Source organism: Diabrotica virgifera, chromosome 6 (genome assembly GCF_917563875.1).
Source record: "Diabrotica virgifera virgifera chromosome 6, PGI_DIABVI_V3a".
Classification (NCBI taxonomy): domain Eukaryota; kingdom Metazoa; phylum Arthropoda; class Insecta; order Coleoptera; family Chrysomelidae; genus Diabrotica; species Diabrotica virgifera.
The window spans coordinates 96,808,025-96,826,703 of NC_065448.1; the positions used below are offsets into that span (position 1 = coordinate 96,808,025).

The window sequence follows — 18,679 nt, forward strand, 5'->3', positions numbered from 1 at the left end:
TACAATTTGGAAAAACAAACACCTAAGATTGGAAACAAAGGCCCGAATATATGTCAGTTTACACGGCCGAAACAAGACCAGATACAAGCAAAACACGAAGACATCTGGAGACCAACGAAATGGAGATCTTAAGAAGGATTGCTGGAAAAGGACTACAGGATAGGGTAAGAAGTGAGGAAACTAGACGCATATGTGGGGTAGACAATATAAATACCTGGGTAAAGAACAGAAAAGAAGAGTGAAATGAACACATAAGCGGGATGTCTGAATCAAGGATAGTAAGAATAGCCAGGGACAAGTCACCGTTAGGCAGAAGAATTATAGGACGCCCAAGGGAAACATGGAATGGCAACTTAGGGGCAGAATGAAAGGCACTGTTGAAGAAAAAAGGCAGTACTGCCTATATAAATGAAGAAAAACGAGTTTGAAATGTGGACATTTAGAAGAGTTTTAAGGATTTAATGGGTAGATAGTCACGAATATAGAAGTGTTCAGGAGAATAGGCAGAGAAAGGAAAATTGAAAACACAATAAAAGAAAGGAAATTGCAATATCTTGGACATGTGAAGAAAGGCGAAAGATATTACATCTGGAGACTCATAATTCAAGGAAAAATAGAGGGTAGGGGAAGCGTAGGAAGGAGACACGTTTCCTGGTTGAAGAACCTGAGAGAATGGTTTGGTTGCAGCTCAAGACATTGCCAACCTTCGTCGCGGAGATGGCACTTGAAGAAGTATTATTTAAAAAATATATTAGTCGCGTCAGAGTACACCCCTGAACGTGGGTACACCCCTGAGTACTTGGCCAGAACAGCCAATCAGTTAAAATATTTGTATCCCTATGCAGGCATATTTATTTGATTTCGCGCACTATCTCGTATCAGTGAAAATTGTATAACATTCTACTACTTGTCTTACCTGAGTTACCTTCCGGTTCATTCCTCAAGTCTCGCAGATCAAGGGAATCAAGGGATGTGGGTAGCTGACATTTCAAGTCTCTGGAATCATCTTCGATAAACTCTTTCTTAATTTCAGCTTTTACGGCCCTAACTAATAAAAAATAGGAATTACATCACAGTGTTTACAAGGATTCTTTTACTTGTCTTACACTGTATCCAGAAATTTAGCGTTTCATTATAAAAGTTATTTTAATAACAACTGTAAAACTGAATAATCCCTAGTAAATACTCTATTGTTGTATAATTATCAGAGATACCCAAGCTGCCAGGACCGGCTTATAGCCAAGTTAACTGTAGGTACAAATCATCAGATCAAATAATAATATCATTCAAGCATAATGTCAAAAAACTCTCATTAGTTTAACTCTCAACAAAGAAAATGCGCCCAAAATTAAAATAAATAATAAATTAATAAGTTGTGCAAAAAAACGGGAGAAACAATTTGAATTTGGAAAGATCGATCAGACCCATCTTTAGCATACTTTTTAACACTAAAACTCACAAATTTAGAAACACTTAAACAGATGTTAGTCAATATACAGGGTATTTCAAAAGTAAGGTACAGTATTTAAGGGGGTTCTTTTGTTTATTTTACGAAAAAACTGTATATGAACGTATGTCCAAAACGTCTTAAATTTTTAGATACAAGGTAATAAAATAAATAGAAGGTAATGTAATAAATATAATAAACAATATAATATTATAATAAAATAACTAATAAATAAATAAAAAATAAAAGGTAACTTATACAGAGCATTTCAAAAGTAAGGTAAAATATTTAACGGAGCGATTCTTGGATTGATTTTAAGAAAAAAACTTTATTTGAGCATATGTCCCGAACGTCTTAAATTTTGAGATATACGAAAAATCTATAAATCCCTAGATGAGAAACTTTTTGGTTGGGGAGCCCAAGATTATCACATGGGGAGAAACCTTGTACCATGTAAATATACCTCTACCATATATTGACCCTTAATACAGGCGAGTTCAGTAAGGGGGTCTGAAAAAATCTATCCTTAGAAAAACTCGAAATCAGCGTTGCCAGACGTCCCGCTTTTCGCGGGACGTCCCGATTTTTAACTCAAAATTAAATGTCCCGCGCGGGACAGGCTCAATCCCGCTTTTTGGGAATAATTCGACCCTGCGTGCAGCGTACTGAGAAAGCGCAGCGGTTGGCACAAACAAGTGTGGACCGGCCGCCTGTCCAGCGCATAATGAATATAAGCGCGGGCGAGAGAGAGGGTGCCTCTGTGCCTCACGCAATCGGTGCGTGCGACTGCTAACATCTTCTCTTTCTCTTCTGCTCTTTTCTTGTTCTTATTTGAATCGTAAGCGAGTAGCTGTGATTACTTACGAAAGAAAAACGAATACCATTTGTTTTCGAGCTTGAAATCAGTGAGGTAGTGAGTTGCGTTAGGTGCGAAATTTAGTGTAATTGCAATAAGAAAACAAAAGTTCCAGTTTTTTTACGAAAGATGAATGAAACTTATGAAACCGATAGTGATGTTTCGGATTGCTCGAAACCGGAAGACATTACACCCAAGAAGAAAATCAAACTAGGAAAACATCGCCTCACCAAATACAGTTCAAATTGGCAGAATGATCACAATTGGTTGCGTTCTGTGGCGTCGGGTGAGTATAAAGCTTACTGTACACTGTGTAAAAAAGAGTTTACTATTTCACATGGCGGATTAAACGACGTAGTGAAGCATTCCAAAACAAATAGTCACTTGAAGATCACTAGTTCTCGTGCTGCAAGAAACTTAACTAGCTATTTCCAGGCACCGGGTACTTCAACATCTGATCGTGATCGCGATGATATTATATACAAAACGTCAGCTGCAGAAATTACTTCTGTATATCACACCGTTAAACATTCGTTAAGCTACAATAGTCTGGATTGTTTTCAAAAGTTATTACCTCTCATGTACGCCGATTCTAAGATAGCTAAGGATGTTAAATGTGGTAGGACAAAGAGCGAAGCAATAGTTTGTGAAGTATTGGCAAAAGAAGCTTTGAAGGACGTAGTTCAAAATTTAAAAGAAGATTTATTTTTTTCGATTTCTACGGATGCCAGCAATAAAGGAAACCGGAAAATGTTTCCAATATGTGTGCGATATTTCAGTTTTGACAAAGGAATACAAAACAAATTAATAGATTTTGTGGAGAGTAATGACGAAACTGCCGACCAAATAACAAAGGTACTTTGTGAAACACTGGATAAACATAACTTAAAATTATCGCAAGTAACATCATATGGTGCAGACAATGCAAATGTAAACTTTGGTTCAAATCATTCTGTTTTCACTAATCTTCATTCCAAAAACGAAAAAATATTAAAAGCTAACTGTTCAGTTCACATCTTGCATAACATGAGCAAATTTGCATGTGATAGATTAGACATCGATGTAGAAGCTATCATCTTAAAAATATATGGCCATTTCTCACATTCAGCTAAACGTCGTGCGGAATTGATGGAGATATTTGAAACTACGGAAATGGAGTGGGTCGAGTTATTACGTCACGTAAATACAAGATTTTTGTCGCTCTGTCCTGCTGTTGAGAGAATAATCAAGGTTTGGCCTGCTTTGAAAAGCTACTTTGATAAAAAAGAATCATGTGCGAAAGCCATTGAAAAAATTTTTGGTTCTGAAGCAGAGGAAACAAAAACTCTAGCCTACTTGAATTTTGTTTATAATGTGATGAGTGCTTTTGGTACATTAATAAAAGAGTCTCAGGGAAATGACATTGCCATAACCGAAATGCATGAGTCATTATGCCTCTTCCGTTCAAGACTGATTCAAAGACAGAAGGATGGGTTTTTCGGCTACCAGACGAAACTTATTTTAAATAAATTAGTTGAATCTGAAGAGATCAAAGTCATCGAAGACTTTAAACTATTTTACACAAATTGCCAAAAATATATAGAAAAACGTTATAATTTTTCAGATGAGAATATTTTTGCTAGACTTAAATTCCTAAATCTGGAAACTGAAATTAGTTTCGACATGATTGAAAATGCTATCGCTTTATTGAAATTGACAGACAATATTTCGGTAGATCACCTATATGAAGAATTTAACTTGTTGAAATCATCTTTGGACGTATTAGTGGGAAATTCCAAAGACACCACTGCCACCACCGCACAGAAATGGCAACAGCTCTTTCAACAGTTTCCAAAAAAAGATACCAGGAATATGTTTAAACTCGTATCTTTTATATTAAGTACTCCAACGTCAAACTGCTTTCCGGAACGAGTTTTTTCGCAGATGAATTTGAAATGGTCAGATGCGAGAAATAAATGTTCCGTAAAGTTAATTAAAGCAGAATTACTCGTCCAGTTTAATCTACAGCTATCCTGTGAAGAGTTCTTTAAATTTACTAAAGAGAAAAGGGATATTTTGAAAGAAGTTAAATCCTCACAAAAATATGAATAAGTAATTCTTATAAATAATTAAAATATTCTCTTATTGTTCTTATTTTGTTATTCTTATATCTTTTATAACTTTTATTCTTATAAATATATAAAATTATTCTCTTATAATTTGTAACTCTAACTTCTATGACTTTTGTTTGAAACGCCACATTTTTCTAACGAATAAAACGTTTTTGATTCTGATATCTGATTTGTTTTTTATTTTTTTATTCAGAAGACGAATAAGACTCAATATTTTAATGATAGGGTAAATGTGATTTAAAATACCATATTTTTATTAAAATTTATTTTCTATTGATATTTTCACTAGGTGACTATCTTAATGTCTCGTAAACGTAATTTGAACTAAAATAAAAAGATAAATATTCAAATATTTTTGATTATATACCTTTTTTCACTATGTCCCGCTTTCGACGAAACAATCCCGCTTTTTTCACTCAAAAAGTTCCTAAATCCCGACTTGGCAAAAAAAAATCTGGCAACGCTGCTCGAAATCGTCAGATTAAGACAAGGTAAGTTCCGTACATGCAAAATAGTGTATATTTTCAAAATCTGATGATTTGAGCGGGGCGTAAGGAAATGGGCGAGTCACAAAGTTTCACAAAACCCCCACGGAAGTGGGGTGGGGGTTACTTTAAAATCTTAAATAGGAGCCCTCATTTCTTATTGTCAGATTTGGATTCCTTACGTAAAAATAAGTAACATTTATTCCAGACATTATGGATAGATGGTGCTATAATTGGGAAAAACGATTGTTGAAAATTAAATACAAAAATGGAAAGTCCCCCACTTAATGGGAAACTTAACTTAACTTTTTTTGGTTTTAGGACATACTTTTCACAACCCAATAGGTCCCCATAACGCTTGAGTAACTGCAAATTTAGCATATTTTCCTCCCCTACTATTTCGCAATATCTCAAACAGCACATTCCAACTGTCTAACCCAGGGGTCGGCAACCATTTTTACTAGGAGGGCACATTTCAAAAATTGTGAAATTCGGCGGGCACCACCTGATGAAAAGTAGCGCCCCTCCCCCGGCGAGGAAACATGAAAATAGTATAAAATAAAAAAATTTATTATATAGGCAAATTTTTATTTCACATCAAATTATAATATAAAATATAAGTATAAGTAGTCAACTAGTGAGATATTTGGCACTATAAATTTGAGGCCAGCTCGTTGTAATGTGGAATATAAGTAGAATTTCCAGTTCGCAGGCATTGGTCTAAATGAGCATCAGTAAGGGTTGATCGGTACCTTGATTTTAAGTATTTCATATTTGAAAATAAAGATTCACAGGCGTATGTCGAGGCACAGAGGGAATTTAACTTTAGGGCACATTTTCTCAACAAAGGATAAATATTTATATCCACTAAATTCCAAAAATTCTCTTCGTTACAGTATGATTTCAGTTGGATGCCGTTGGTGATATTTATAATTTCCAATTCCAAGTCCTCCTTATTAGAAATACTGAAATATGTTGAAATCTTTTCACTCAGATCTTCATTTCTATGGGAGTAAGGATTAATGAAAAACATTAAAAATGTCTCTAGTTCAGAAAATTCTTCGAACCTTTTGTTAAATTCTGCCAACAAGGAATCAAAATGTTTGGCAAACTGATGGGTGGTATCATTTTCATCGCAATGACTTTCTATTACCATTCTCAAATTTGGGAAATGTGATAAATTATTGTTCTCCATATGCAACTTCCAGAGCGCCAATTTAGCTTTAAATGCATTTACCGCACTTACCATGGAAGCAATATGATGATATCTGCCTTGTAGTTGTAAGTTTAATTCTTTTAATTTTACAGTTAAATCAGTTAAAAAACCAAGCCGAATTAACCAAGGTGTTTGTTCTAACTCCGGACAAACTTGATTTCTGGATAATGGAAATTCTCTTACATGGTTACATGTTTTATTTAAAACCGCTTTATTAAATTTAAAAACCGCTCAAGTACTTTTCCTTTACCAGCCACCATACTTCTGTATGTGTAATCAGATCATCAAATTCTGCGCCATTTTCTTGCAGCAATAATTTAAATAATCTGTGTTGCATAGCTCCTGTTGTTATTGAATTTATAATTTTGGTTACAGTTTGTATCATATCTTGGAGAGGAATCACCTTTGAACATAATACTTTCTGATGAATGATACAATGATAAGAGGCAAATTTGGGAAACATCGGGTCTCTCTTACACAGAGCGATGAAACCGCTATTTCTTCCTTTCATTGCAGGTGCGCCGTCTGTTGTATTTTTTCAAAGGTATGTTAGTTTCCTCTAAAATTTTTTTAAAAGTCATATAAATATCTTCACCCCTTGTCCGCCCTTTTAACGGTAACATTTTTAGAAATTCTTCTTTAACAATAATCTTCGAAAGCCATCTTTATAATAATACATAATTGAGAAGTGTCGGACATGTCTGTTGACTCATCAACTTGCAGTGAAAAGAATACACTTTTGTTGAATATCAGTGTTCAATTGTGACTCAATGTCTGTAGCCATCATTTCAATTCTTCGAGTTACTGTTCTGGCTGATAGCTGGATGCCATTTATTGCTGTTACTATTTCATTTTTACTTTTATGGTTGTCAAAAAGTGTTTCAGCACTTAATAACATGGCTTCCTTAATAATCTCACCTTCTACAAACGGTTTCATTTTCTTGGCCAAAAGGTGCGCAATCTTGAAAGAGGCAGTAGTTGCTTTTGTTGATTGGGAAATTGGTCTGGCAAATAAGTTTTGCTGCTTAGTCAACTTGAGTTTAAGTTCCGATATCTTTTTCTTTCTAATTTCTGAGTTTATTGGAAAAGTTGTGTTAAAATTTTTGTGAGTGGTAATGAAATGTCTCTCCACATTACACTTTTTTGGAACCGCTACGCTTGAATTGCACAATAAGCACACACTATTTTCTTTATAGTAAATGAAGCAAAACTGTTCTTCCCACTCGATATTAAAATGTGTCTTTATCTTCTTTCATTTATTTTCCATGGGGGCTAAAAGTACAGTAAAATAATAAATATAAAGAATTAAACAATCACAGATATATACTTACAACTCCAAATTATTATAAATTCACGATAAGAATAAATTCACACAGGTTAGTTAGCACGTGACACATGAAATGGTAGCAGGCAGGTAGACGGAGTTATAGTAGATGCGCGGGGGTGAGGAAAACATAACGGTGCGTATAGATATGCCGTTTGTATCATGTTCGTGAGGTTAGTAAGATGTGAGCAGGGTCGTAGCCAGTTGTTCTGTTAGTTTTATATTGATGTCGCTGAAATTCAGTTTTAAAACTTTAGTTTTGAATAAGCTTTAAATTATTAAAGTTCCGTTTTTAATTAGATTTGTAAATAGTTGTTTGGTTAAATTTTTAAATTAAGATGGTGAAAGGAATGGCGGTCACTTAAAATTGCTTCGCGGGCACCTTGGTGCCCACGGGCATCACGTTGCCGACCCCTGGTCTAACCCATCTATACAGTAGGTAAACATTTAATTTAATTGACCTATTAACAAATTACTTGGAATTTATATAATTTTCTTATTTTTCCCTTAATTATCTAGATATTTAGGTATTTAAAATAAATATGTATTTTAACTACCAGATAAAATTTAAAATTTTAGTTGACCCTTTTCACTATTTACCTAAAGAGGCAAATCCTGTTATCGCGGGTGACCGGGCAATACCTCCTATCTGCCATTTTTGCCAAAATAAGATTTTTCCAGATTTAAACATGTAGCATAAAGATACACCTTGGTTTAAACTGGTATTTTTGTATGATTAAGCCGAAAGCCTAAAAATCGCTATTGAAAAATCTCCTACCTGACTAGAGGAAATAAACAAGACGCAAATTATCCTATCTAACTAGTTTGTGTGGTAAAGTTATGCGCTACGGACGTGCTTGGACTTGTCTGACGTTTTATTGCGAAAATCATACTAACTGCGTAAGTATTTCAATGGTTTATTCAACATGTGTGTTTATTTAGTTATGTTAAAGGTATTTTAGACACATTACTTAATTTTATCGAAACTAGAAGGGTGTTTCTGCTATTTAAGTAATTGCCATTTTAAGAAAAATTTAAAAACTTAAATAGGAGACTTTGCATTCATTATTTTAAATACAATTTTAGAACCCTAAGGTTTTTTTTATTTTTAACAAAATTTCAGTCTTCAAAATGAACAAAAAAAGTCTTGTCACAGATCAGGTAAGATTTTATGGTATCGGTATTTTAATGATTATTACTCTACATGTTTAAATTATTTGGATCCGTTACATAAATGTTTGGTAATTTTATATTATTTTACAAGTATTTATTTTGCTTTTAGGAACATGATCGGAAATAGAACCAAACTTATGTTATCAATGGTTAACAAAGAAAATGAAAACCCTGATCTGCAAAGGGGTTTTAATGATGAAAACGTACAAAATACTGCCATCGAGCTTGAGGAAAATACGAATTTAAACTCAGAATTTTTTGACTTAGAAAATATGCCAATTTATTTAATGGATAGTACTGAATCGGAGAATGATAATAATATCATTGAAGATAAAGTTCTTGATGCTTTCTCCAGTAGTGAAATTTTAGCGGATAGTCAGTTATCGCCAAAAATAATTACACTTCATGTGACCAAACGGAGTACCTTATGACCGAGATTGAAAACAGTACCGCCTGTGATATTTTGCAATCTAATAATCAAGACAACAGTCACAAGTAAGTCAGTATAAAAAATTGTGCAGTTTTAACGGCATGTGGGGTAATCGAAAAATTAAATTAAATGTCTGTCCAGATCTTTTTTACAATTTAAGTGTTCTATTGCCCCACATACCTTTAAAAATATACCAATTTGATTTAATTTTAACATTACAAGTAGGAATACCACCATTTTTTTATTTTTTGCAGTTCTAAACCATTGTTGGTAAGAAGTCTTGTACCTTATGAAATTTCGAGCGAAGATGAACAGGATAGTGGACCTGACACCGACGACTATGTCCCAAGTGAAGAAGAATCCATTAGCTCAGAGTCCCAGGCAAGTTCTGGAACGAATAATGATTCAACGGATAAAAAATTCAATCATCCTGATATTGACAATGAAGAAGTATTGGTTGAGACTCAAAATAATGAAGCTAGAAAGAGAAAAAGCGTTCCTGATCCATCACTATGGATCAGAAATAAAAACAAAAGGTTAAGGATGAAAGGAAAACCTTATCTTGGATTTAGTAAAAAGAAAGGAGAGAAAATGAGACAAAATTGCCCAAAAAATGGGAGAAGCATTAAAGAAACATGTAACTCAAAGAAATGTAAAAACTCTAAAGTGAGGTTTTGCACGGAAATATCTGAAGAATGTAGGGCAGCTATTTTTGAAAAGTTTTGGAATGATCTGCATTGGGATCAGCATAAAGTTTTCGTCGCATCACATGTTATAAAAGTTCCCACTCATACGAAAACCAAAGAAAATTCCAGGAGATTAGGCACATATCATTATTATTTAAACGATGCAAACGAAAATCTTGAAGTTTGTCATACCATGTTCTTAAATACACTAGATCTTGGCTACAAAACGGTTCAAGCTTGGATCGACAACAGCAAATTTGGAATGAGTAAAGAAGCTTCTACAAGTACAACCACCAAGGAATACGTAAGAAGGAGATTCGATACGGACTATGGATTATTAAATAACTTTTTTGAATCATTACTCAAACTTCCATCTCATTACTGTCGTCGAGATACTGTTAAACTGTACCTGGAAAACACCTTTCAAATCATGGCACACCTTTACAGTGTCTACTGTCATGACTTTTGCAACGACAAAAAAGTAATTCCATTGGGAAGAAATGTTTTTTCTAAGAAGTTTAAGAGAAGAACTTGTCATTATACAAGCCGAAAAAAGACCAGTGTAATACTTGTTTTTCGTTTAAATATGGAAATATTTCCGAAGACGAATATCAGTTGCATATAAAAAGGAAAGATCTTGCGAGACAAGCTAAGAATACTGATAAAGAGGAAGCGGAAAAAGGCAATCTAATAGTCATTACAATGGATCTGCAGGCAGTCAAGTTATGTCCTTTTCTTCCCGCTAATAAAATCTATTTCAAAACAAAGCTCTGTTGTCACAATTTTACAGTGTATGACCTTAGGACAAAAGATGCCCTCTGTTACTGGTTCTCTGAAGATCAGAATAATATAATGAAAGCATCAACATTCACAAGTTGCATTATGCATTACTTGAAGACGTATTGCTTGACTGATTCTAAAACACCAATCGTGATGTTCTCCGATGGATGTGGATATCAGAACAGAAACAGTGTTTTAGCTAATGCACTATTAAATTTTGCTATGAGATACAATATCTTTGTATACCAAAAATTTCTTGAGCCGGGTCACACTCAGATGGAGTGTGACTCGGTACATACCGTTATAGAAAGATGTCTTAGGCATAGAGAAATCCATTTGCCTAGCGATTATGAGTCAGTAACGAAGGAAGCGAGAAAAACTCCTGCCCCTTACAGAACTCGACTGCTGGAATCTTCATTTTTCAAAGATTTCTCCTCCTGACAGTATTTAAGATACTCTTCTATTAGGCCTGGAAGAAAAACCAACAATCCAGTAATCAATGACATCAAGAGTATTCAATATGATCCATGCGGCACTATAAGAGTAAAATTAGATTATGAGGATGAATACAAAGAACTTCCATGTAGACCAAAAACTATGCCAACAATATTGGAATATCCCAAACTGTTACAAGGACCATGCAAAATTAAGTCTGAAAAGTGGCAACATCTGCAGGAGTTAAAATCAGTTCTTCCCAAAGATACGCATGCATTTTACGATGCACTTTTACATGAATAATTTTGCAGTTCCGAATCATTATTTTAAAAAATATGTGTACATATTTAACAAAATACCCTAAAACAAACTTGTTTCTATTATTTTTTTTTTGTTTTAAGTTGTAAGAAATAATTTTTTAAGTTTGAAAAGAAAAGTTAACAATGTTTTTTATTATATCATTTTCTCCTATAGGCAAAATAAAGTGTTGTAAAATATCCTATTTGACAATATTTAAGAATCAATATATCCTAAGTGTCCTAATAAATACATAATTTAACAATTCTACTATTTTATTTCAAAACAACCTTATAGCTTATCTTATTTAAACCACTGACTTAAAAAATAATAAAAAAGTCCTTATAGTAACGATTTAATCAGTTTTTTGTTTCTCCTGAAAAAAGTGTTTGACATCACTTAGGAGGTATTGCCAGGTCAGCAGCGTTATGTTGTTCTGAAGCTATTTCCTTTTATGGCTTCGACTTTATCGGCAGGATACTCTTAAATTCTGCATAAGTAAATTCTTATAATTGAAGCTATTAATGCAATAAAGGTGTTAACTTATATTTTTGTAAATTTGATCTTATCAAATGCAAAGAGGTGTTAACATCCATTTCTATTAAGTAGTAAAGCCTTTTTTTATTTATTTATTTATTCACGGGCAAGCCCTATTCAGATATAAATTTTACAGTGTTCTAAATTATATAACATAATTATACAATTATGTAACATTAATGTTAACCAATTATATAACATAAATTATCGTAATATAACATAACAAAGTGGTTTGTGGAAAAATAATTCTATGAGTAATACAGTTACAAAAAAGAATAAGATTACATTAGGTCAGTACAATTACAAACAAAAGATATCACCTAAACCAATTCGGAAATGTTCCAAGGTATAACGGTTTTAAGTTATCTAATACATACAGGTCATGAAACACTAATCACAATACAAAAGCTCTGGCCGAAAATATTAAAAAGTTAAAAAGTTAGGGAAGAAATTAGATTTTTAAAGCGGGAAACTGATATATTAAAAATTTCGAGGTTATTTAATGAGTTAGCTAATCGAAGAGTTCTAGGAATAAATGTGTTGTAAGAATAATTGAATCTATGAAAAGAGACATAAAAGGTTTGCACCTGCCTAGTCGAACGACTGGGGACAAATAGAGATATTTTGGAGAGAAGTTCGGGGCAGTTACACAGCCCGTTGATAATTTTAAATAAAATAATTAAGTCTCTTTGTTTTCTGCGTACCTCAAGAGGAGGTAAGTTCAGTATGCGCTCTAATACAGAATAGTCATAGTATACATGCATCTTAGTGGCAGTATATCTCAGAAAATTGTGTTGGATAGCCTCAATTTTCAGTTTATGAGTAAAGTAATAGGGGGACCAAATTGTGGAACAGTAATCGAAATGAGATCTAACCAGGGAGAAATAAAGAGATCTAATAGCTGAGATGTTTGTAAAGTCTCTAGTGGTTCTTTTTATAAAGCCAAGCATCTTCATAGACTTCTGTATTGTACTGGAAATGTGTGATTTATAGCTAAGGGCGGAGTCAAGGATCACACCTAGATCCCTAGTTTCAGAGGCAGAATGTAAGGTCAGATTATTTATACTATATTCGAAGATGATTGGATGATGAGATCTTTTAATGCCATCTTTTGTCAAAAGATGGCATTAATAGCCCTAAAAATGCATATAAAAAAGGAGTTAATATCCCATTATCAAAGAACCTGAAGTGCATAAAGGTGTTAACTCTCGACGTTTCTACAAGAAGGTGTTAACAGAGCAGTTAACACCTTTTTGCAGAATACGCAGAAGAAAATCTGCCTATTTTTGCGCGGTAAATCAAGCATTAGTTGTTTATCAGGTGTTATTGCATGCCGTTGTGTTTGTTTTTGGTGCAATTATTTTGTTGTGAGAAGGTTTAACATAACTATTTAGTAAAAGTATTGCAAAAACAATTTAGATATAGCCAGTTTATTAATAAAACTGACACAAATCATAGGAATTATCAGTTTTGGCTAAATTGAAGGATTCTAACCTAACTTTATGCGAAATATTAATTAGAAGATGAATCAAAACAGCAGAACTATGCGTAGCTTAGGGCTTGCACAGGAATATCAAGAAGAGGAACTGTTTCAAGATTCTAGTTCGGAATATATTCCTGAAACAGATCATGGTAAGTTTTTAAATTTATAGGTGCTTAATTTTTTTGTAACTTTGAATTCGATGATAAAGACTTATTTTGCTTTGTACGAGCATAAAAACATGTTTTATGCATATCATAGTATAGGTGGCGCATATTAAGTTTTTGTCTTGTTCTTTTCAGAATCTAGTTCGTCTGAGGAAGTGACAGTTTCAAAAGTAAAGAAAGCAAAATATTTTTTGGGTATGTTGATTGTCTAAAATTGGGTATGTTGATTCTCAATAGATATTCTGCTCATTATTTAATTTTTTTAGATATTGGCAGTCCTGGTAATATTAATAGTATGCCTGTTCAGACCCTCGAGGTCCACACACCCGAGGAAAGTGAAAACACAGATGAAGGTCTTCTAATTCAGCAAATAGAGAATGATGATGGTAATTTCTAATATAAAGTTTTTAACTTGATTGTGTTCTATTTAAAGCAACAATTTTTAGATATGCAAGAAATCATCCCTTCTACTCAAGATAGACAGAACGCAGATATGGAACAGGAAGTAGTTTCTTCTGAAGAGGAAAATAATGCTCATATACAAGGTAAATTTTTTTACGTAATACATAGGGTAAATATTAAGTATTTAAACCAAATTTTTAGATCCAATTCGCAAAATAAAAAAATCTAGAAAAGTTAAAGCAAAACCAGAAAATTGGAAAAGAAATGAAAAAAAGAACAACAAGGCTGCTGGAAAATCATATATAAACTATAAAGGTTAGGTGCAGCCAGCTAAAAAGTAAAGTGTCGGTAAGCTGTTGTGTAAAGAAAAATGTCGACTAAAATGTGATTCACGTTTTACAGATGAAGATAGAAGCTTACTATTTAACCACTACTATTTATTACAAAATGACGAGAAAAATCTGTACTTGTTTAGTTTGATGAAACCTATTCGAGTAAAGAGGCCCACTTTACATGCTGTTCGTACAAATTCTTATGAATATTTTTTTTAAATAAATGGAGAATCTCGGAAGGTTTGCAAAGACGCAGTTTTATCTATGCTTGACATTGGTCGAAAAAAATTTGATTTAATTCGAAATCAAATAACAGCTGGTAAATCAACTCCCAAAAAGGACGAAAGAGGCTGTCATCATAATCGGCCAAAAGCAATACCTGCAGATACCAAAATGATTGTTCATGAACATATTAAGTCTTTCCCAGCAGAAATGTCCCACTATTCTCTTAATAAGAACCCTTCTTGGCTGTATTTATCACCCACCTTATCAATAAATAAGATGTTCGAGTTATATGAAGCGTACTGTGTCAAGAGGAAACTGGAGAATTTTCAGAAACATCACAAGAAAACTTCCGGGCTTTTTACCATGGCCTCAGAAAAGAAGACGATAATTAAATGTTTTTTATTAACTATAAGTTACACAAATTTTGTAGTTTTTTTTTAACAATAAACTTTTTTGAACTCCTTTTTATGTGTTATTTGATTCTCAAATGTAAAAATATGTTTGTACAAAAAGGTGTTAACCTACATTTTTTTCGTAATTTGTATAAAAACTCTTGTTAGTCTTATTGATTTATAGGACTATGTGTATCCTCAAAAAATTGTGGGTTCATTTATTTAACACTTGTTTTTGTAAAATGCGAATTGAATTATTAGCAAAAAAGTTCTAGTCAATAAACTTTGATCTTAATTATCTCACATTATGAAATTTGCTGGTTAACACCTTCTTGCATTAATAGCTTCAATTGTGAATGAAAATGAACTTTACCTGAGTTACTTTCCAGCAGATCATTCCTCAAGTCTCCCAGATCAAGGGATGTGGGCAGCTGACTTTTTATATATCTTGAATCATTATCAACAAGCTCATCTTTAACTTCAGCTTTTACTTCCATAGCTAACAAAGGCAGTTATTTACCAAAAGAGTAGGCCTCAAAAATGCAAATATTTTGTGAACTGTGTCGAAAAAGTAAAGAAGTGCAAATTTTAAATAGAAATTATATCAGTGATTTTTACTACCAACTTTTGTAAAAATACAAGATATTTTCACCAACTTCTTGTTTTAACTCCATTCAATTTTATTTTTATTGTCCATTTTGGTCTTGGAATGTAGAAGTTGTCAAACTTGACATTGACACTTAACCAAGCATCTTTTTTAGATGAATTCTTCGCGCCGCACTAGCCTTTCCAGTAACTTAACGTCACAGAACACTTATTTCACTTTCACTTTTTAGTGCGGGGTTGCCACTGCCACCACCTCCTAAGAGCGTCAAATAGAAGTTGGTATTTTCGATTTACGGGTCGTCCGTTTTGTTAAAAATAATGGAAAAGTTACTGATGAAGAGACTGATGGAAACTGTCGCAGCAAAAAGCTTAATCCCAGACTATCAATTTGGGTTTCGTCAGAAACACTCGACAGTAGAACAAGTGCATCGTGTTGTTGATACAATCATCAAAGCATTCGAAGATAAAAGCTACTGTGAATCAGCTTTTTTGGATGTGAGCAAAGCTTTGACAAGGTGTGGCATGAGCAGTGCCGGTTTAACCTAACTTCGGGCCCTGGGCGCTAGAGATTTAGGGGCCCCCTTCATTGCTATTCGTTGTCAATTTTTTTAACAAAAAAACACATGCATTAACCTGCATTAACTATTAACGTTTATTGTAAAACCCATACATTTTTAAAACAAACGAGAAAAATAGAAAATGTAAAAAATATTCCAAAAAATACATTTAAAATTAATTAAAAGAAAAAACAGAAAGTTCTACAGAACAACACATGACAAACAAAAAACATATTCTAAAAAATATATAAGACAAAACTTAGCTTATTTTTTTTTTCTTGACTAGGCATTAGCAAACTGCCATATTAATAATATCAAAATTCAGTTGCTCCACTTCAACATCAACATCTGTTTTATATTCCTCGCATATATATTAATTCACTTTTTGACTTCTTCTTTATTTAGCGTAGAAAACATCTAACAGCTGATCTGAACATCTTTGTAGATTATTATATTCTCTTTAACCCATTCAGCGCCAAAGGTGCGAAAACGCACCATTTTTTTGTAGAATTTTTTTTTTGACAATTCGTTAATTTTTTTAAATCTTTGTATATTTTAAGCAATCAGAAGATATAGGTATAACTAAATTTAATTTTGTTTAATTTCCAAACTCATGCTTTCATCACAAAAATATTTTCTAAATGTCCGACATTTTCAATCCTTCGACACAACTTTATTTTTACTGTAGTAATTTTATTGGCATAAGACTTTTGTGGTCAAATAAATTAAAACATTATTTTTTTTTAACCTATTTGTACACCAATTGTTATAAAAATACAAAAAAAAAATTCTGAGTCATCAAATCTTGTGTTTGAAAATAATGGTTCGATAACGAACCATTGGAGGAAGTCGACATATAATCCTGTCTGATCAGGAATAAGTTCAAGGTGATTCACAGGCAGTAATTTGTTGGGATATTTCTATATTATGTGTAAAAACACGTATCCACTATAATTGCGCTCCGAGCTCCTGCAACTGCTCCACATAGTAGACACGTTTGGCGCTCACGGAATGTGCAATTGTGCGCACTCTACCTCGGCGCAATCTGTGGCGGTTTATATGTAAGGGAGCGCATACCGTATCGATTGGAGCAGTGGCAGGGAGCGCGGAGCGAAAGAAGTTCGTGAACATAGTGGATGGTTGGCGCTCTCGGACCATGCAACAGTGTGCACTCCGCCTCAACGGTCCAATAGGTGGCGGTTTATATGTATAGGAGCGCATGCATGTAGATGGGAGCAGTTGCAAGGAGCGCGGAGCGCAAGAGGTTTGTGAACATAGTAGATGGTTGGCGCTCCCGGACCGTGCAACAGTGCGCGCTCCGCCTCGGAGTTCCAATTGGTGTCGGTTTATATGTAGAAAAGCGCATACCGTATCGATTGGAGCAGTTGCAGGGAGCGCGGAGTGCAAGAGGTTCGTGAACAGAGTGGATGGTTGGCGCTCCCGAATCGTGTAACAGTGGGCCAACGACCGTGCGGCAGTGCCTCGGTGGTCCAATATTACGAACGTAGTGGATACGTACCTTGAGAAAGACGGGTATTCTGGTATTCAGTTTTGTTATAATCTAGGGTGGGGGAGAGGGCTACATAAGGGAGGTTGTGTAGTGTTGTAGACAATATGTCGATTTGTCGAATTTATGCAACTGGCACAGTGCAAGATACAGGATTGGAAAGTGTAAACTGGAAATATCTAAAATAATTTCTAAAAAAGATACAGGGCCGTTCGTTTTTGAGAAAGAAGCTGAAGAAGGTGTACGCAATGTTCTACCATACTATTTTTGTGTATCAAAACTTCCAAGTCCCTTTACACTCTAAATGTTTTGAGAATTTTCACAAAAAATTAAATTGTGTATTTCAATTTTTATATCTCATTTCCGCCAAAGGTTCGAAAACGAACCATTTTGTTGTTGTGACACCTGTCATTATCAAAATGTAAAGCAATTTTTTTACGAATGTTTAAGTTTATTTTACTCTAGTTAATCAAATATATTACATATTATTGCATTGGCGGTTAATGGGTTAAAAGATCTTGAGAAATATTGTGGCATATAACATTAAATAGGTAGCTACTTCAATTCTGAATATCTATTGCCCCTTCAAAATTGTTTCACTTTCAACTGCTTCATCGAAAATTGTTTTTTTCTTTGTTTTTTGAAGGCCAATTATACAGAATACATTTGAGATTATTGCCTTCACAAAAAAATATTTTTGGCTTCTAGTTCAATTTCGCTTAATTTATTTCTTACGTCTCCAACGAAGCTCAAATGTCATTAATTCTACTCCAATTGATACGTTCCAAGTCCAGAGTTTCTAACGTTTTCCTTGTTGCATTCACTCGTTTTAAAATCCTTGCCCAAATCATTGTCAATAAAATATTCAAGTTAACCTGTCTCAAAGATATCCATTTTATTATGCAGTGCCTTGGCTTCACTTCTAACTGCTGATTTTAATTGCTTAACTGGAAAAATATGTTTGATGGATCCGTAGTTTTTATGTAAAGCATTTACAGCGTCAAAAGTTTCTACATGTTTTGTTTTCATCGCTTCCATGAATTCATTGCAAGTTTGGTCAGACATATAGCTAACTGAACCTTTTTCTTAATTCGCATTCCGCTGTAAATTCTGAGCTAATAAGTTGTCAAAAGCAAAGTAAACAAAACATCTTAAGTAATTTTCCTTATGACGACTCGTTCAATTCTCATGGGATCAATGAAAAGCTAGTCCTTAAGGCCATCGGTGCATAATT

The 18,679-nt window shown here is 33.8% G+C and overlaps 1 protein-coding gene across 1 annotated transcript in view; it reads right to left on the bottom strand.

Moving 5' to 3' along the window:
• The window catches only part of LOC126886645 (zinc finger protein ZFP2-like), a 46,878-nt gene extending 31,378 nt beyond the window's left edge, over window positions 1-15,500 (bottom strand). Inside the window, exons 1-2 of the mRNA XM_050653637.1 lie at window positions 15,149-15,500; window positions 917-1,048 (exon numbers count right to left, since the gene is read on the bottom strand). Of these exons, the coding sequence (XP_050509594.1) occupies window positions 917-1,048; window positions 15,149-15,272 (256 nt within the window). The 5' untranslated portion in view covers window positions 15,273-15,500. The remainder of the gene's footprint in view (window positions 1-916; window positions 1,049-15,148) is intronic.
• Between the last annotated feature and the right edge of the window lie 3,179 nt (window positions 15,501-18,679).